This window comes from Selaginella moellendorffii, unplaced genomic scaffold (genome assembly GCF_000143415.4).
Source record: "Selaginella moellendorffii unplaced genomic scaffold, v1.0 SELMOscaffold_109, whole genome shotgun sequence".
Lineage (NCBI taxonomy): Eukaryota > Viridiplantae > Streptophyta > Lycopodiopsida > Selaginellales > Selaginellaceae > Selaginella > Selaginella moellendorffii.
In genome coordinates, this window is record NW_003314370.1 from 58,134 (window position 1) to 78,995 (window position 20,862).

Here is a 20,862-nt window from a genome sequence, read left to right on the forward strand (position 1 = left end):
TATCCGTATAGCTATTCCGTCACCGCCTGTCGAATATTCCGCCCACACCACATGGTCTGCCATTCGCGCAGCTAGCAAACAATGCCGGGACAAGATCCTGCAAAGCACACAAAGGGACCAGCAAACATCTCGATCTCTCCCACCGTATACTTCTACCGACACCACGAGTAAAAAAATCTGATTTTCACCAAGGTACAAACCACCAAGCTTTTGACAAAGATTGATTATTTTTCTTTTTCCTTGTTCTTCCCAAGTTCCCGGAAGAGCGACTTGGTATAAATGGAAGTACTGCCGCCTTTGGAGAGATCACTATATAATATACACCTGAATAGAGAGCGTAGAGATCAAGAGAAAGCAAGAACAAAGGAGACAACGAGCAAGTCACTTCCGTGTCACGCCTTGGATTTTTTTTCTTTCGTTTTTTTCACCTACAAGCAACACCAGCTTCGTCAATCGTCTCCTTGTTCTTCGATCGATCCAAACTTATAGAACTATAAATAAAAACCGTTGCTGCTGCTGCTGCTGCTGCCACCGCCGATGCTGCTAGAGAGAAAAAAAAGTGGTTTTTTCTACCTTTTCCAGCATGATGCCGCTAGAAAAAATCGAAGTCGAGATAAGCGCTCGATCCATTCGAGTCGCCTTTGGCTGCTCCTCCAGTCCCTGCCCCTGCCCCTGTCCCTGTTCCTCCAGATTTCTCCCCTGATACAGCTTGAGCAGTGGAAGTCGATCGCACAACTTCCGGCTCAAACGGCCTGGGAACTTCCGGAGGAGCGGTCGATCGGATCAAGGCCCAGTTGACGCCTTCAAAGAAAGGATGCTGCTTGATCTCCGTAGCACCGCGCTTGGATCCCAGCCTGTGCTGCGGGTCCTTGACGAGCAGCCCCCGGATCAAATCTCTCGCCGGGAATCCCACCTCGGACGCCTCTGGAAACTTGAGCGGTTGGCCAACAACGTTGAACAGCGTCGCGCGGTTGCCTGTGCCTTTGAACGGCGTCTTCCCGTGCAGAAGCTCGTAGAGAAAAATCCCAAAAGTCCACCAGTCCACCGCACTGCCGTGCCCCTCGCCTTTGATGATCTCCGGAGCCAGATACTCGTGAGTGCCGACGAAGGACATGGACCTCGCTCCAGTCGGCTCGGCTACGAGCTCGGGCAGCGGGCTCACTTGGTTCCCGACGTCGTTCTTCGACTTCCGGCCTTTCTTGGAGATCTGCGGGAGGAGCCTGGGGAGAAAACACGATGGCTGCGCGCACACTGGCTGGATGCACGCCGGCTGGACGCAGGATGGCTGGACGCAGTAGAGTGGCAGCCGCCGGAGAGGATCGCCGTCCAAGGCAGCCGACTTGACGAGTGTCGGGCTCACCACGCAGCGGAGTGACAAGTCGAAGTCGGACAGCATTATGTGGCCGTCTTCTCTCACCAGGACGTTCTCCGGCTTTAAGTCCCTGTACACAATCCCGAGCATATGGAGGTACTCCAGTGCCAGGAGAACTTCCGAGGCATAGAACCTGTGTGATCAAACGAACTAGTTGTCAGTCACCCGAAACGAAGTAAAACTGGCAGGCAAGCACCAAAGTTCCAAACGAGCAATGCTCTTCCACTCTTTCCAAAAGAGCTGGAAGCTTCAAGGTTCCAGTTTTAGCACCTCCGAAAGAAAAATCCAAACTTGCAAGCATGCACAAAACTTCCAAACGAGCAATGCTCTTCCAGTCTTTCCGAAAGAGCTGGAAGCTTCAAAGTTCCACTTTCAAAACTAGCATCTCCGAAAGACAAATCCAACTGGCAAGCACAAAACTTCCATGCTCTTCCACTCTTTCCAAAAGAGCTGGAAGCTTCGAAGTTCCAGTTTCTCAGCCACAACAGCAATCAAAATCGAAACTTTCGCAAGAAAAAAAGTACTTTACCTCGCAGCTTGTTCCGTAAAGTGCTTGTTTGGTTGCCGCTGGCGCAAGGTGTGCAAGTCCCCGCCAGTGCAAAACTCCATCACTAGGCACGAGAACTTGTCCGTCTCAAAGTGTGTGTAGAGCGTGGGAAGAAATGGATGATCCAGCAAGGAGAGTATCTCCTTCTCGGTCTGGGCTCTCAGCACCTTCTTCCTACTAGCCAGCGATCCCTTGTCCATGACCTTCATCGCAAAGTAGCAGCTGGTAGATCGCAGCTCCGCGAGATAGACGCTGCCAATGTCGCCACACCCGAGCCTCTTGAGCAGCCGGAAGTGGCTGAGACCCAGCAATCCCTCGCGAGTTCTCGCAACCTGGATCGCCTCCCAGCGCTTGTCATTCGCCTTGTGAGGCTTATTGCTGTTGCCACTGAAGGAGCTACAGCTGCTATCGTTGCTGTCGCTCACGGCGCTGCTGTTAGAACCCCGGCTCTCGCTGCTCTTGGCGCTCTCGCCCCCAATCCCACCGCCGCCCCCCCGGGCGCTGGATTTCGCAGCGCCGCTCGCCTTGGAGCCGCTCGACTTGGAATCGCTCGCCGAGGCCGTGCCATCGCTCACCTTGCCGTGATCGCCAGCGCTGATGCTACAATTTCTCATGCCGCCATCGATGCCACCGCATGAGCTCTCCATCCCTTTCGCCAGAGATCCCTCCTCCTCCTCCGCTAGCTATCTGTTGGGAGAGATTTTCCTCGCGCGCGCCATTGATCGCGAGACCTGGCATGCAAACAAGAAAGCAATTGAGGTAAAGCCACGCAAGAAAGAGGGGAAATTTTTCGAGAAGACTTTCTGGGAAGAATGTAGGAACTCACCGACACATCTGGAGCTCACCGACGCATCTGGAGCTCACAATCTACCATGCCAGGCCACCACCGGGCAAGGCGCGCTAAACCCTAGGAAACCCTAGAAAAAAATTCGTCCTGGAGAGCAGTGGCAGCAAGATCGGAGGTATAGCGCGCGGCAGCTGCCGCAAGAAATTTGAGAGGCAGACACACTATATGAGAAAAGAAATTTCTTCCTGGCTATGGCGTCGCGATTAATCCAAAGCCAGCTTTCATTACCTCTAAACATGCTGCTTAACCCGCCCACAAGCAGCCGTCGATTCTGCCGATCCTGCGGTTAGAACCCGCCAACGCATGCGCGGGCTTTAACGGCGGCGTACATCGACACGTGTCACGCGCTCATTAAATGCGCACAAAATGGCCAGGGCGGATCAACACCTTTGACGAGGAGATTAACTTAACGGTAACAAGATTTTGGAATCTGTTGGGATCTCCCGCAGACAATCGAATCAAAGTCAATTAAAAGTCAGCAACCATAGCATCAAAGTTTAATAGCAGGGATGGGCAAAGTTTTAGAGAAAGAATAGATCAAATTAATGTAGAGAAAAGCGATCACTTTCAAAAACGTAAAAACGATATTGCTTTCAAAAACAAAAAGAAATTATTTCCTCGATTTGGTGACAAAATTTTTGTAGTATTTCTCAAGCGACCTTGCGAACTTGAATGTGATGTGTTGACTCCGATCGCCAAATTGGCTGCTTCCCACTTTGGACCAAAGCAACCTGTTCTCCACCTTTGATCAAGCCTCGATTCTGGAAAAGAGATGATCAATCCATGCTATGACTAGAATGAAGAGATTTGGAAACTTACTTGGAGAGTGCCCAAGGCTCCAGAGAATGTTTCTTCGGCATCATCCGAGAATTCCATAAAGATTGGCCTTACACCATGGTACAAAGCCAGACGTCTTTGAAGTTTCTTACTGAGAAAGAGAAATAGAGAAGAGCTGTGAGTTAGCAACGTAGAAAAGAGCCAGAGGGATGAGCTTACTCGTTTGTGAAGGCAAAGACAGTCCCCACGGGACGGTAATGACTCAAGAGGGCAGCCATGAAACCGCTCCTCGTGAAGACCAGGATCGATGTTCCTAGCGTGTTTGCCATCATCGTTGCGTGATAAGCAAACATTTCGCTCATGTGATTCTGACAACAAAGAAAAAGGAAATGTTACGAAACGGACATGGCAAACAGAAGAAAGAAACCTTAAAAGCACGTCCAAGAGTGCAAGGTGAATCCTCCTCGGAAAGTGTAGCCTCAGTTCGCAAGGCCACAGTGTGCATCACTCTCACTGCTTTGAGGGGATACCTGTAAAATAGAATAGTTTAAAGCAGACAAGCGAGAAGGCAGCAGGAACGAGATATTACTTTCCGTGAGCCGTTTCTCCCGAGAGCATTATCCCATCGGCACCTTCCCGCACAGCGATAGCAATGTCCGAGACCTCGGCCCGCGTGGGTGTCGGATGGTTTATCATGCTCTCTAACATGTTGGTCGCCACAATAACTGGCTTACCTTTCTCTCGGCACTTGGTAATAATCTCATCCTGCTCGAACCAAGCGGAAAACGGAAGCTTGAATCACATTAAGTTTCTAGAGAGCGAGAACGAACCTGAAGGAGGGGCACGTCTTCAATAGGAAGCTCGGCACCAAGATCTCCTCTAGCAACCATAGCCTGGATACGCAAAAGAATGCGATATAATTCTCAAGAAACGGCGTAAAGTAAACCTTAGTCTTACCCCGTCACTAGCATCGATAATGGATTGAAGATTTGGTATCGAATCAGCACTTTCGATCTTCACAATAATATGAATATCCGCCGAGGACTCTGTCAGACAATTAATTTCAGTCCAAGAAATATGGAAAACAAAAGAACAATGGTTATGCTTGCTTACTTTGTAAATACGACTTCAGTTCATGCACTACCTGCGCGTCCTTAACGAAAGAAAGAGCATAGTAGTCTACCTCATTCTCCACACCAAACTTGATGTCCTCCCAATCCTTCTCCGTTATTGAAGGAAGGGTAGCACTCTTCCCTCTGACATTAAGGTGACGTCGAGAGTTGAGCTCGCCACCATCGAGAACCTCACAGCCCACGGTATCACTTGTTTTCCATTTCACAAGGAAGGCCATCATTCCTCCTAGTGAAGAAATAAACAGGATGATAAGCACTTGCAAGAAAAACCTTCGCATAAAACCCACCGTCAACAAGAAGAGTGTCATTAACCTCGACATCGTTCACAAAATCATCGTAATTGACACTGACGGACTTCTCAGTGCCAACACCACGCTTGATCGTGAACGAGAACTCATCTCCTTTTTCTAGCTTGATTGGTTGAGGAAGATCTCCGCTCCTTACTTCCGGTCCCTGAAAAGAAGCAAAAAAGAGAAACCATGAACACCAGAAAATAAAAACATGATCTTCCCACCTTGGTATCCAGCATGATAGCGATCACATTATCAGCGGATTTCGCGTTATACTCCTTGACGAGATCGATCACCTTCTTGTGAGAAGCATGGTCTCCATGCGACATGTTGAGCCGTGCTACGTTCATGCCAGTCTCCGCGAGCTTCCAGATCATCTCACGGGTGTTGGTCGATGGCCCGATAGTGCAAACAATCTTCGTCTTGCGCTGGAAGCTCGGTTTCGTCCACATCCCTCCGGGTTTGTCGATCGCAGGCACGACCTATGATGCGACAGAGCGAAATTCCACGCAAAGATCACACCGCATTCGACATGCAAGGCGGAAGAACACTCACCGGCATCGTGTCCGTGACGAAATCCTTGCCTCCATCCTGCGGCGACATCGGGATGATCTGCTGCTGCTGCTGGAGGAGCGTCGCCCTGGCCGCGGCCAATCTTTTCCTCTGCGCCGCGGCAAGCCTTGCGCTCCGGGGTGCAACACCACAGCGGATCCTCGTCCCCGTGAACTGGCTGCACAGGCGGTGGCACGGATCATCCAGCGCTCCAAAATCCAGCAGGGAGGAAGAAGAACACACGGATCCAGGTGCCGCCATCGCCATCACAGGAGAGGAGCGAGCAAAAACCATGGAACGGGGGTTCCAGAATTCGCAATTTGATGGCCATTCCGCCCCGGGAGGTGGACGGTCGAGATCAGAAGGGCCGGCCGACGATATTTCTGAGGGGGAATGCGAGGGCTGGATATCCGACGGCCCAGAATCTGCCGCGAGGTCAATGACTGTACGGCCTCACACGTGCATCCATGGCCCAGAACTAGCTGAATATGCTCGATATGCTTTAAACTGGCGGCATATGCGACGGAATCTTTTCATACGCCCTAGAATGCCAAAGCGGGATTCACTCCTTGTGATAAGTCAATTTGCGCCAGAGGGAGAGGCGAGGGCGCCGCTCGGCCGCCACAAATCCCCGCGGGATTGCTCCTCGATCAATCGGCGCGCTGCTGCTCCACTCGCGATCTATGGCCCGGCCGTGGCGATCGATCTGCTGTAAGTTTTCTTTCCTTCAAGATTTTTCCGGGGTCAGCAGCATTTATTGCTCCGCATTTACGCACGACAGCATTCTAGCCGCGGGCGCGAGGAGAGGAGCTGCGATCTCTCCCCAGCATTCTCGAGAAATTGGGGGAAAAATTATTTCCTTCTTCCAGAGATCGAACAAGATTATCCAGGGGTGGGGCGGCTAAACAGGAAAATTTACACAGCAGGATTTGTCCCGTCCGCGACGGCATCGAACGGCTGTCAATTTTGTGGTAGCCATGGTTTTATCTCCTACAAAGGATCCAAAGAGGAATCGCAAGCCATGGATGGATAGGCAGCAGCATCAGCGCGAGCAGCAGGAAAGCTGGCTCTCTCCGGAGCTCTTTCTGGAGAACCTGGGCAACACGGAGAATGGTTTCGCGAGCAGCAAGCTGGAATCGGTGCTGCAAAACTCAGATTTGCAGAACAGGCAGAGATCCGAGACGGTGGCGAGCAACAAGGGGGCAATTCACGATGAGTCTCGGTGTCACGACAGGGAGCAAGAGCTAGACGGTGTAGAAGACAAAGGAAAAGAATTGGAACAGCCAACAACAAATGCGGTGGTGGACTTAGACAACAAAGGAGGAAGGGAGCTAGGAGAAGAAGAGCATGAGAATGGCGACGCTCCAAAACTGAGAAACCAGGACGATGATCTCCCAGATTCGTCAGAGCTGGAAGAAAGAGAGGTGGTTTCAAGCTCCACAACTCCCAGCTTCAGGGAAGAATCCGCGGGATCACGTCAAGGATTCGAGGAGACGACTCTTGGACAGGGAAAGGATCAAACACCGGAGGAAAGAACTGCGGTAGCGGTCCAAGGCTCATTAATGGAGGAGGACGCGACGACTACTTCTACCACTTTGTCACCACCACCATTGGCAGGAGGCGAGCTGGAGCTCGACCACAACTACAAGGAGGATCTCATCGGTACTCTCAGCCCTCGACGTAAAGACCGGATCTTGAGGCCAGCGCGAGGCTCTTCTCGAGCGTCGCAAGATTTTGACGAGGGCGAGGACGCGGACGTAGCGCCGCTGCCATTCTCTGGGCCGATATCTCTGTCTGGGTACTCGGGTCCCATTTCCGGGGGGAGCATTTCAAGGCGCTCAGACGGCAGCAGTACGAGTACGCGGTCCTTCGCATTCCCAATGTAAGTTGCGGTTTTTCTTTTACGTGTTCGTTCTTACGTAGCTAACGCAATGGTTTCTTCTCTGTTTTTCTTACCAGTTTGCCATTCGAATGGAACGCCAGCCCCGCTCGAATGCCGCCGCCGGTCAGTCGAGGAAGCTACTGGCGAAACAAACGAGAGTGGTGCTTGCGTTGTCTTTGCTGCTCCCGTCCTTCCACGCATCCTTGAGGTTTGTGTTTGTGTGTAGCTCTTTTGGTTGCTGCTAGGTGTAGGAAGTCTTTCTCTCCTTTCCTTAATTCGCTGGTTTTTGTTTCCTTTCTTTTCCATTTTTGTTCGGAATTACTTGTATATACAGTTTCTAGCGTTTATTTAATCGCCCATAACCGTGGGTTTGTTGACAATAAATTTAGACCACAATGTCGCCCAAAAGGAATCTGCGTAGAATCTTGAAGGGTATTTGGTGATTATTCTAAATCAAGAGGAAAGAGAAAGGGGAATCCTAGCATGGAGAGGGAGGCGGAGAAGGACATACAAAGCATCTAGATAGTACTGACTCACCATGCTCGCTTGTGTGTGGAGGCTACAACATTTTTGGCTGGGAACCTAGAAAAAAAAAGAGAACGCCAAAATGTAACAGATGGTGACAAAATCTGTGTAAAGGAAGATCAATGTGCTGATATCTAAAAACGAGGGCCAAAGATCCAAGCATCAAGTTGGAGTTCTCCACAATGTTCAAGCCCATTGAGGAGCCACTCTATCAGGAGAGAAAGGTGCTCCAGAATGGAGAATGAAATACAGGGAGCCATGTCAAAGGAGCCAAAGGAGCCATTACCATTAACAAGAATATTTTAAGAATATTTTGGCACACTAAAGAATATTTGTTAAATTTTTAGCTGAAATATTTTTATTAAATAGGTATTTTAAACCAAATTAATAATTTTATTAAACTACCAGTATCTAATGTTAGTAGCAATAATGACTATTTAATAGAGGTTTTGCCTTCTCAACTCGTTTACAAAAGAAATTATTATTTAATATTTAATAATAAGTAATTATACTAATTATTTAAGTAAGCATCATCTAATTTATAATGTTGTGAGTGCTTGGAATATGGAAAAAGAATATAGAAATGTGCATATCAATTAGCCCAAAAACCCTAGTTTATATACAGGAGCGAGTGGTCCAGATTAAAACCAATCTAACGACTACCAAAATCCCATTATATTAATATTAGTATACAGCATTGTAACCATATACTTGGCCTTCATATCATCCCCTCCTCTTGGAATAATGGAAGTCCATCAGGGTTCTCTTGTAGATAGGCTAGGATCTGAAGGAATGTCAGGAGGAGGCATCGGTGGATCTGTAGGTGGTATTAACTGCTCCTGATCCCTTTGTATGCAGTGTTTCAACCGCTGCACATACACAATCTCTGAAGGGTCAGCCTGTTGGACATCATGCCAAACCTCATAAACTTGTGGTCCAACTTGCCACAACACTTGATATGGTCTTTTCCACTGCACAAGGAGCCCTATACCGTAAGATGGGGAAAATAGACTAATACTAAATCATCCACTTTATACTCCGTAGATGGACAATAATGGGAGTTGTAACGCTATTGTTGTCCCACTTGTACGCGGCTTAAGTGTTTAGCAGACTTTGCTCGAACAAGTGGAAGAATTATCATCAAATATTGATCCCACGATCTAGCATCGGGAGCTCATGGCAATCGCAAAGGTAAACTCAGCTCCGTTGGTAATATTAGATCATGACCATATAAGAGTTTATATGGTGAAGCACTAACAGAACTCTGCACCCCTGACCTGATATGAAGGCATGGAACGCATCCATATCCCCCATGTCCGTGACAAGTATCCTCTTTGCCATGAACCCATTCACATATTCCTGGATGGTTCTAGTCTGCTTCAGCCTACTCAGCTCATCTCTCAGATGCTGAGTGGCATTCGGAGGAACGTATGTTGCGCGGATCCTCGCCTTCATCATGTCCTGACATAGGCATACCAAAGAAATGGCAAATAACCATCCCAATCCGAATGCTAAAAGTTCACATACTTCACAATCATCCCTTTGAATGTCCAAACAAGCCATTCCACCAGACCGTCTGATTGTGGATGATAAGCACTTATGAAAGTGTGGCGTATCCCCAACTGAGACGTTAAAACATGAAATGCCTCAACCATAAATGCGGGACCATTATCTAAAAGAATCCGCTCTAGACAAGAATGCTGGAACACCACTCGATTAAAAAAGAAGTATCCAATAACAGTTGCAGAGGTGCTAGCAAGAGCACCAACTTCCACCCAACGAGTCAAGTAGTCAGAAGCAATAATAACATACTCATTGCCAGTAGTCGACTATGGAAAAAGTCCCATAAGATCAAATGCAACCAACTCAAACGGACGGGAAATTGTAATTGACTCCAACCGTCCTTCTGCAGCACGAGGGGGAGTATTACGAGCTTGGCACCAAACGCAACTATACACATACCAGATAATATCACGTCACATCTCCAGCCAATAGAAAGACCTGCGTAGCTTCTCGGTCACACGATGATGTCCTATATACCCACCTAGAATAGAAAAATCATGGTAGGCATGGAGAAACCACTGAATAAAGATAGAAGGCACCACCAGCCGTAAATGATCATCTGAATCTGTCTCCACAAAATAAAGAAGGCCATCTTCAAGGTGATATTGAGAATGTAAATGTCGGAAAGGCAAGTCATCAGCAAGTGATGAAGGATTCTTAAACCCATCTTGAAGCCTTCAAATCCATAACTCAATCTTTTGAGCCTTGCAAACCTCATCAAGAGAAGGTAGATCTTGCTCTGTGACTTGTGGACAATGAACGTCAAATACAACAACTGCTGATGGCACAGAATCCTTGTCTAGAAAATCCACAAATACTGGAACAACAGACTCATCAAAAATATGAAAAAAGAGTGGAGAAGGAATAGGAGCTTGAGAAAGAGCATCAACATCAGCCATAGAACTCTTTGGGCGATGAACAACATCAAAATCATATATTTAAAACTTCAAAGCCCAAGTTTTTCTGCTTCAATAATGAAGTAATAACAGCATCTTCACCTTCAAGTAACGTTCAAGAACTATGTAGATATGCATAAAGTTTCTTAAAACCCCAAACTGCCACTAAATATTCCTTCTCTGTCGTGGAGTAGTTCACCTCTGCTAGTTGTAACATATGGCTTGTATATGCAATGGGATGACGCTAACAAGGCACACTCAAGCTTTCTTGCATCAACACCTCCAAGACCAATATCAGAAGCATCTACGAGCAAAATAAAAGGTCAAGTGTAGTCAGGATATGCCAAAACCAGAGGAGTCGTTAACAGCTCTTTGAGATCCAAAAACGCCCACTCACAATCTGAAGACCAGATGAAAGATGATGTTGATGACTTCAACAACACTCGCAACGGTGTAATGCGATCAAAAAGATGATCCACAAAATGACCGAGATACTGCACCTTGCTCAAGAAGCGTTACACATCATTCACACACTTCGGAGTAGGGAACTTTAGAACAGCCACAAGTTTGTCAAGATCAACTTGCAAACCCTCACGAAAAATACAGTACCCAAGTTGCATCTTTAGACATAAACACACACTTTGACCACTTCAACTTTAAACCAATGTCCCGTAGCCAATTCAGCACTTTACACACATCATGAATGTGCTCCTCCCCTCTAAGTGAATCAAGACATCATCAATGAAGTCAGCAGTCACCTTTGGCATATCACAAAGAACCTCGTCCATCATCCACTGGAAAGTTGCTGGAGTATTATTCAAACTAAACAGCATCACCAAGAACTTGTACAAACCAAATGATGTACGAAAAGCAGTTTTAAGAATATCTTCTTCAGCCATTGGTACTTGTTAGTACCCAGAAGCAAGATCTAACTTGGTGAACTAACGACTTCGCACCAGACAATCCAAGAGATCAGTAGTGTGAGGAAGAGGGTACACATTCAGGATCGTCACTTCATTTAACGGACGATAGTTAATGCAAAAACGAATACTCCCATCAGGCTTCGTCACAAGATGAGGTTCACATGCCCAAGGACTCTGTGACTTCCGAATAACACCCTTCTCCAACATCTCCTTGAGTTTGCACATAAAATCTTGATCTCCTTAGGTGACCGACGATGAACAAGAACCTTGATTGGACGAGCATCCCCAGTTGGAATCAGATGACGTATGGCAATCTTGGCCCCAAATGATAAGTCAAATTCAAAGAGATCAGAATACTCCTTCATGAGCCGGTTAACCGCTGCAACGTAAAGATTGTCAGAGGGATCGGAAAAGGGAAGAGCAGAACAAAACAGAAACATAGAAGGAAATAATGGGGGAACAAAAGTAATGGAAGTAGAGGTAGAAGTAGAGGGACGAAAAGGTACAGAAGTAAGAAGAATGGATGAAACATAAGGAAGTATGAGACAAAGGGGAAAAGCCTCAAAGTCACACTTGACATGATCTCACTGCAACCAATCCATACCAAAAATGAGGTCAAAAGCTTGACTCAACACCACCCGCAATGACTACAACTCAAGCTCAAGATTGCCCACACACACAACCAAGTCCACCTCATCCCATGCACATGCATGTGTACAACTGTTGCCACAAAGAATGAAAACTGGTTTTGCTACATGATGCAAGTGTAGACGGCAACGTGTGGCAATAGGTCGAGTAATAAAAGATAAACTCAAACCTGTATCAACCAACACGGAGAGAATAATAAGAGACCTCTTGTTATAAAAACGAGTTTGGAAAGTAAATACTGGATGAACTGGTGCCGAGTGAACCCCTTGATGATACTCCCGAAAGAAAGATGGAGGGGTCATTGATTTATTCGTGCAAGGTCCTTCCATTACTTGCGCGACTCCTCATTTCTCGAATGCATCTCGGTGTCCAAACCTTCCACTGCAGCAGCACCAACGGGACGTTGCTGACGCCAAGGTCTCCACCCAGGAAATGGAGGTCGCCAATCTAGAAAATGCCGATAACGCCAACAAGTATGACCAACTTCATCACATGCCCAGCAGCGAACATAGGAATTGGAGCTAAAGGACGTGTAGCGAGAAGTGGAAGAAGCGACGTTTCATAACATTATACTAAGTGAAGAGCATTATCAAGGGTGGCGGGAGCAAGTGCATGCACAAGTCCAACAAGATCTTGATGAAGTGTTAGCCACAACGTTCCTAGCTTGATCCGCTCCGACATATTTGGCTCCATACAAAGTAAAACCGGTTCAGAAACTAATGCCAAATTGCATCATCGACTCAAATGGCCCTTGGCAAAGACAATGCAATTGTTAGAAGGCATCATCACAATCGTCAGCATGTCCAAAAGCACGTTTGAAAATGTCCGAAAGAACACTCCAATCCCCCCGAGTGGCTGCTCTCAAACCATTGTACCACTACATCGCCATCCCTTGGAGACACGTAGGGAATTCACGCAAACGTCGAACATCATCCCAAGAATGATATGTGGCAATCACTGTGAAGTGATCGAACAAATAGTACACATCATCCCTAGGATTCCCATGAAAGAACTCCGGTCAAACACGAGGATTGCCACCAAGAGCAGGAGGAGGAGTTGTACCACGTGCCATGAACGTTGCCATCAACTGAGTTTGGTTGTTCAATTGCAAATGCATAGCATCAAACAATTGTACCAACTGTTGCTCCAGAGTCAAAGGAGGAGATTGCTGATCTGCCATGAAGATGAACGAAAAAGAAAGAGCAAAAGAAGATAAATGACAAAAATCTAGAAGGAAATAGTAGATCTAAACAATGCAAAAAGCTAAATCTAAACCAAAATCCTGAAAAACAAAAGAATAAAAGAAAGGAAATGGAAAAAACTAGATCTAAACAATGCAAAAGCTAGATTTAAACTAAAATCCCAAATCCAAGCACTCTTCAGGGACAATCAAAGGTGCCCCTCACCTCCATCAATATGAGTGCTTGGAATATGAAAAAGGAATATAGAAATGTATATATCAATTAGCCCAAAAACCTAGTTTATATATAGGAGCGAATGGTCCGGATTGAAACTAATCCAACAGCTACCAAAATCCCACTACGCTAATATTAGTATACGGCATCGTAGCCATACACTTGGCCCTCACAATGTGTATTTATGTTAAATTTTTCATTATTACATAAAATCCCTATTATATGAAATGTTATATATTATTTTAGATATGTGAGTCTATACAATACCATATACTAATATGAGTATATAGCTATAATTCTGTATACTAATAGTAGCATAGTGGGATTTTAATAGCTATTGGATTAATTTCAATTCGGATTACTCACTCCTATATATAAACTAGGGTTTTTAGGCTAATTAATATGCACATTTCTATATTCCATTTTCATATTCCATACACTTACATTAGTGGAATTAAGCAGTTTTGATTGTCCCTGAAGAGTGCTTGGATTTAGGATTTTACTTTAAATTTAGCTTTTGCATTGTCTAGATTTCCCTTCCTTCATAAGTTTTTCAATTTCTTTTCTTTTGCTTTTTCCTTTTCATTTATTTTCATGATGAAGCAACAACTTCCTCCTCCTTTGACTCTAGAGTAGTAATTGGTGCAATTACTTGATATTATATGGTTGCAGTGGAATAATTAGACTCAGTTGATAGTAATATTTATGACATGTAATACAACTCCTACTCTTACTACTAATCCTCATGTCAAGCTAAACTTCTACTGTGAGAATCCTGAGAAGTGTGCTTGGTCAACGCCATCCTATTGCATATATTAGCTGTACATTACAACTAGTAAAGGTGAATTACTCCATGAAAAAAAAAGAGTTTTTAGTAGCAGTTTGGGGTTTCAAAAAACTTCATACATATCTACATGGTTTTTAGACATTACTAAAAAGTGATCATGCTATCATTACTTCATTATTAAAGCGGAAGGACTTAGTTGGTCGTACAGCTCAGTGGAATTTGAAACTTTAGATATATAATTTTGATATTGTTCATTGTCTGGGGAGTTTTATGGTTGATGTTAATGCCCTTTTTTGAGCTCCTTTTTCTTCTTTGCTCTCTTCTCATATTTTTGAGATATTGTAGACACTAAATGTCAAGTACAGCAACTGCTGACGACATAAAATCCTCATTTAGAAAATCCACAGATGATGGAACAATAGGCTCATCAAAAATATAAGAAAAGAGCAAAGAAAAAAGGGGAGCTCGAGAAAGGGCATCAACATTAGATATAGAACTCCCCAAGAGATGAACATCAAAATTATATATCTAAAGCTTCAAAGCCCACTGAACAGTATGACCAACTAGGTTCTTATATTTTAATAACAAAATAATGGCAATATGATCACCTTCTAGTAACATCTAAAAACCATGTAGATATGCATAAAGTTTCTCGAAACCCCAAACTATTACTAAACATTCCTTCTTTGTCATAGAGTAGTTCGCCTTTGCTAGTTGTAATGTACAACTTATATATGCAATAGAATAGCACTGATCAGGCACATTCGGGCTCTTTTGCATCAACACACCTCCAAGACCAATATCAAAAGCATCCACACACAAAATGAAAAGTCAAGTGTAATCAAAATATACCAAAATCAGAGAAGTTATCAAGAGCTCTTTGAAATCTATGAACACCCACTCACAATCTATAGACCAGATGAAGGATGGTATTGATGATTTCAGCAATGCTCGCAAGAATGTAGCGTGATCAAAAAAATGATCCACAAAACAATCAAAATATTGCACTTTGCTCAGAAAGCATTGCACATCATTTAAACACTTTAGAATAGGGAACTTTAGAACAACCACAAGTTTGTTAAGATCAACTTGTAAACTCTTATGAGAAATATGGTACCTAAGATAAATCATGTCTTGAAGTCAACAATCACTGTAAGCAACTAAATTTTCCATTCTACTTTAGTCACTTAACCACACCTCCGACCACTTGGAGGAGTCTCATTCACAACCTCCATCAGTCCAATCCAGGACTTGGGGACTTGCTAGCCCCGAAACTGGCATCCATGCCACTCAACATTTGCACTTGGTCCAAGTGCTCCACGTGTCCGATCCCACGACCGACACTCAAAGGTACCACCGACATAGCAGGCTGTTATGCTAAGGCCATGCCCAATCACCTTTGCCACACTGGTAGTCCAATACCACTTGCATCACAGTCTTGGCTCTCCAAGACTAGGTAAACCATCCGTGAGTGGTCATCTCAGATCCACTCTTTAGCATCCTTAGGATGCCCACCGACAAGGGGAATAGCCTTCCCTAGTATCCCTCTGTCAGTCCCCACTAAGTCCCTTTCTGCTCCTGGCCGTGTTTGCCGACACTGCCACTGGATCGAGGCCCACAGGCCCGACCATTAAGTCCCACGATCCTCTGGGACTTCCTCACCACACGACTGTGTCCTTGGTCACTACCCCAGAGGACTACTCCTCTTCCTTTCCACAGTTTGGGCCTTTGGGACAACATTTCGAAACACCGTGGCCTTACGCGAGCCACCTGGGTACTCTCCCCACCTATCGCCTTTAAGTGCTTTAGCCATGGGCTTAGAGCGAGGTTCCGTTGAGCCACGCCTGGTATCCAAGTAGGTAGTGCCACCCACACTTGGACTGGGAGCATCGGCCAGTCGATCTCCCGGGGGAACTAGAGCCGGCTCTTGAACACTTCACCAAGCTACCCCGCTTGTCGGTCCGTGTTCACTCTAGTCTTGGACTTCCCAGTGGGCAGCTCATCACCCAACACTGGGTCCGGCCTTCCTGGGCCAAACTAGCCTTTCCTGGCCAAACTGGCTCCACTGCAGTCCTCCCCCCTACTATACTTTTGGAGCTCACCAAACCCCCCAGGGTCTGGGAGACGAACGCTTTGGGCTTTCACCCTCTCAGGCTCCGGACTCGGACTCGGACTCGGACTCGGATTCGGACTCGGACTCGGGCTCGGACTCGGGCTCGGGCTCGGTCTCGGTCTCGGTCCCGATCTCGGTCTCGGTCTCAGTCTCGGTCCCGGTCTCGGTCTCGACTTTGGACTCCATCTCGGACTCCATCTCGGGTCCATCTCGGGTCCATCTCGGACTCCATCTCGGACTCCATATCGGGTCCATCTCGGACTCCATCTCGGACTCCATTTCGGGTCCATCTCGGACTCCATCTCGGACTCCATCTCGGGTCCATCTCAGACTCCACTTCGGACTCCAACTCGGGTCCATCTCGGGTCCACCTCGAACTCCACTTCGGACTCCATCTCGGGTCCATCTCGGACTCCACTTCGGACTCCAACTCGGGTCCATCTCGGACTCCACTTCGGACTCCAACTCGAGTCCATCTCAGACACTCCCACATGTCATGTGTTGGTCCTTTTGGGTCCCTTTTTGGAGCCTCGCCTTTTGCTCGCTTCGTGCTCGTTCCTCGAGCACTTTGTTGGGAGTTCCACTCCCGCTCTTGACTTTTCAAGTCGGAGCTTTTGGTCCAAACGTGTTACGCTCGTTTGGCTCTCGCTTTGGCCACTACCAGGTGGCGCCCTTCCGGCTCCACTTTGGGGCCTAGGGATTTTGTGTCTCATAACTCCACCACCCATAGACGAAGTTCGATGTCCTCATTGAACGGTGAACCATTTTATAAAGTAACACCCGCATGTGTTACCATTTCCATCCTTGGCGCGTAGCCAATATTTGTCAATGGTGTGACATTGAAGGCTCACCATGCCTTCTCCATATTCGTCAATGGTTGGACATTGAAGGCTCACCATGCCTTTTGCATATCCTCTAAGGAGGGTAGTCTCTCCAACTTAGAGACTGATTGGACCACATATAGTGGTTCTCTCCTTTTATTGGTTTAGTTCTCGCTAAACCTCTTAGAGACCCTTCTCTAAGTCAATCCCACTACTCCTTCTCGAGTAGTCTCAATTTCCATTTATTGAACGTTTGCACCTTGGAACTTTCACTCTTTTGACTTTTGGAAGTCAATTTCCTAGGTGTCTCCAACACCTTGCATTGCACAGATTGTGCAACTCCACTTCCCATCCTAGGAAGTTCATTACTTGAGGGCACCATCATCCTCTCTTCTATTTCGTGCCAAAGTTCCAGTTATCATACTTTGTGCTAGGGCTGTTCATGGCCCTATCATTTGGCTACCTTACCACTCCCTCCCTTGGAGCTTCCACGTTCGCCAAATCGGAGCATTTCGGAATCCCTCCTTGGAAACACACTTCCTTTCCCGCAACTTGTTAGCGTCCAACACATTAGTGTTCCTCGCCTAACTTTGTCACTTGGATTCCTTCCAAGGGATTCCACGGCCCTATCTTGGCCACTCATCTTTTGCTCATATCCGTTGATTGTTGCACCAAGCAACATCGAACCTCTACCTCCCTCCTTGAGGTATCATTTCGGTTCCATAGCAAAGACTTTTTTTTGCCAAGTCCGGAGGATGTTCACCCCTAGTACATCTCTTTAGCATCTTCTGCTATGGGCTCTACCCACGGCCCAACTTCGTGACCTTCCCATGGGTCTTTTATAGAGACTACTTTCCTCGGACTCACTATGCCATCGCACGGACATAGTTTATTTCCCTTAGGTGCTCTTCCCACTTGGTCATCACGACCAAGCCACACCACCTTAAACAGTTCAATTTCAACATTTTGAACCAGGAACTTCATTCCTTAGCCAACCAAGGACCTTGTCCTTATCTGGCCATAAGATCACCTAGTGATCTCACCTTGGCACCTTAACAGAGTTGCCAATAGGTACTTGGTCTTCTAGACCTCCAAGTTGTTGACTATAACCCCGGGGGCATCCCCCACACTTGGCGGTGCACCCAAGCTAGCCCTTACGGCCAAGGGTTCATAGCAACTGAGATTAAGTGTCCCCATCTCACTCACCACGACCTTGGTGCCACTTGCACCAAAGCGTTCAAGTTAGATATGCCGAGCTTTCACACTAAGCAATCTAACCGTGCATCACGACTCCGAGGCATCCCTCGCTTGGCGGTGTGCCCAAACCAGTCTCCCCACTGAGAGTCCATGACCACCGAAATATGAGTGTCCTCATATTCCAAACCATCACCACGCCCTAGTGATTTGGGACTCGAACCCAAGCACTAGAGGGTCGGGACTCGAACCCAACCTCCGTATATGCATCTACGGACGGCATCACACCGGATGCCTGGCGTGACTCCCCACGCCGGTGCACCAACTTATTTTTAAAGCGCGCTACAGATCACAGCTTAGGAACTTAGTTCCTCCACACTGCCAAGTCCTCTCACTTGACATGTCTGTGATCATGCATGGACTCCTCCATGCTCGGCCCCATGGCCCACCCTTTTTGAAGTTATCACCTTCAACTAGGGTATTTGTTCCCCCGACGTGCCAATCTCGCTTGGCAAGTCCTCCGACCACTGTAACATGGTTCCTGCATAAGTGTGAAAGTCCTTGACCATCGACTTTCGTTCAAAGCCCTCTCTTTGAACACTCGGGAACTACTTCCCTAACCTTGATAGCCTTGCCTCATGGCAAGCTTCAAGACCACACTTCTGCTGCGCCACTCTGATTTCGCGCATTCCATGAACCATTTACACTTGGCCTTTCTAGGTACTAAACTACCTAGAATCGTCTTTGGGAACCTTGAAGGAACTCTGTCCCTCAGCTTGCTAAAGCCTCCCTTTTTGCAAGCCTTCCAAATGCCACATAGTCTAACATGGACAATTCCATATTTTAGACTCTCCATGGCATCACGGTTGCTAGCGGCAACACCCTCGAGCCCCCACTTGATTCTCCACTCCCAACTGACATAACAAACCTTGGTTATGCCCTTCGATTCCTATGGTTCGGTTCTATCCCCTTACTTCTTGCTTTTGGCTTCACACCTTTCCTTCGGTCATTCTCCTCCAGACCAGGAGGATAGCTTTGCACTTTCTATCATGCCTTAGCAAGTATTCCTAGGGATGAACCAACCCAATAGCCCAGGGAGTGGTTCCTCAATCCGGGTATGCTCATCTTGTAACCCCACACACTGGGATTACATTGTTGCTTATGGGCCTTTACATGCCCATCACTAGCCTTGCCAAAGTTCTATTTTTGGCTTTGTCCAACTCGGGTAGACAGTCTTCTCCTGTCTCCGCAACCTTGGACATTTGGATAGCACCTTCTATCCATCATTCGCTAGGGACTTAGTCCCTTGGGCCTTATCCATTGCCCTCGCGACATCAAACACCACTTTCTGGTGTTCTAGAGTGTTCGGGTGTCCCAATGATGGCTTTCTTGACAATGAGTATTTCCTTTTATGACATTGACTTACTATATCGCAACACAAGCAACTTATCCCCCGTAAGGGTATATCCAACTTCCCTATGCTATTAAGAAGTCTTGGGTAGCTACCTTCTACCCGTTTAACCAGTTATTCTGCACCTCTTGCTTAGTTGCCTCATAGTTGTCAAGTCCTACAACTCATTGTTTGGTGCTTCCACACCTCCATCATTATTTGGGTCACCACACTCCAACTGCATGCTCTGCAGCTTTGGCTATGCCATTCCCATTTCCATTGGGATTCCTTTGGCAAGGGGTTCTCATGAGCCCACGAACATAGCCTCAAGGTATCACACCTTGGCACATTTGGTGTCTCCACACCATCGGCTCCACGAGCCTACCTCTATGACACTTCCCCTTTGCGTCTAAGTCTTTGCCAAGACCAACACCGCTCTTTCTCATGCCAACCATTCGTTAGCACTACACCATAGAGGTCACACACAACTTTGTGTCAAAGTTGTTTTCTTCTGGGAACACCTTTCCCATAACTTTAGCATGGCACATTTTGCCATCGATGAGATACCCTTTGTTCTCATCCTTGGATCCTATGATCCCCCCCCCCCTATTCTTCATGGGGTACAACACACCTCAGTCCACATGCTTCCATCAGTCCTTTTAGGACCATCCCTTGACTCTACTTGAGTCATCAGCAGTTTTGGACTTGGTTAATCCACAGACCCTTAAGGTCCTACTTGTGAGGCACTAGCTCACTGGAATACACTTCTTGCATTCCTGTCCTACTCAAAAGGACTATTTTCACAAGTGTTACTCCGACACTTGATTTTGTTCTCTGGGGGCAACTTTTGCCCCTTAGGACTACTTGTCCATGCGATGAGAATACCACTCATCCACTTAATACACCCCCAATTCCTTGGGTTGTTCCAGCATTTATTAGAGGTAACCCTGGCTACCTTTTCAAGGACTTGAGTCCTCTTCCGTATTTGACCTCCCACGGTCATTACTTCTGGTCTCACATTCATGAGCACCAACCTCAACTATATGAGGAAAATCTTGTGACTCCTTTATTGCTTTGGAGTCTTTATCTTTCCCGTGATCCCAACTGTAGTTGTTTACCACAACTACATTAGCCAGTTTGCTAAGTCAAACGCTCATCTGGATCACATCCTCAACTCTTTGAGGAAA

General features: G+C 46.6%; 3 protein-coding genes across 4 annotated transcripts; 1 reads left to right on the top strand and 2 right to left on the bottom strand.

Annotated features, from left to right (window-relative positions):
• Positions 1–197: 197 nt before the first annotated feature.
• On the bottom strand, positions 198–2,948 carry LOC9662410 (serine/threonine-protein kinase D6PKL2). The gene is made up of 3 exons (XM_002990489.2): positions 2,746–2,948; positions 1,902–2,650; positions 198–1,505 (listed from the first exon to the last, which is right to left on the bottom strand). Exons 2-3 carry the CDS (start codon positions 2,564–2,566, stop codon positions 593–595), a joined length of 1,578 nt encoding a protein of 525 aa, XP_002990535.2. The 5' UTR covers positions 2,567–2,650; positions 2,746–2,948; the 3' UTR covers positions 198–592.
• A 405-nt stretch (positions 2,949–3,353) lies between these two features.
• Positions 3,354–5,830, bottom strand: LOC9662411 (pyruvate kinase isozyme G, chloroplastic). Its single transcript, XM_024664268.1, has 11 exons — positions 5,522–5,830; positions 5,191–5,448; positions 4,964–5,129; positions 4,657–4,902; positions 4,501–4,589; positions 4,374–4,436; positions 4,133–4,308; positions 3,971–4,073; positions 3,763–3,911; positions 3,586–3,694; positions 3,354–3,527 (listed from the first exon to the last, which is right to left on the bottom strand). Exons 1-11 carry the CDS (start codon positions 5,810–5,812, stop codon positions 3,417–3,419), a joined length of 1,761 nt encoding a protein of 586 aa, XP_024520036.1. The 5' UTR covers positions 5,813–5,830; the 3' UTR covers positions 3,354–3,416.
• A 243-nt stretch (positions 5,831–6,073) lies between these two features.
• Positions 6,074–7,784, top strand: LOC9662412. 2 transcript variants are annotated; one of them, XM_024664269.1, is made up of 3 exons: positions 6,074–6,229; positions 6,300–7,400; positions 7,478–7,784. In XM_024664269.1, the coding sequence occupies exons 2-3, from the start codon at positions 6,496–6,498 to the stop codon at positions 7,605–7,607; spliced, it is 1,035 nt and encodes a 344-aa protein (XP_024520037.1). In that variant the 5' UTR covers positions 6,074–6,229; positions 6,300–6,495; the 3' UTR covers positions 7,608–7,784. The 2 variants fall into 2 exon arrangements, with proteins under 2 accessions (XP_024520037.1, XP_024520038.1); XM_024664270.1 differs by having other exon boundaries at positions 6,074–7,400.
• The last annotated feature ends 13,078 nt before the right edge of the window (positions 7,785–20,862 follow it).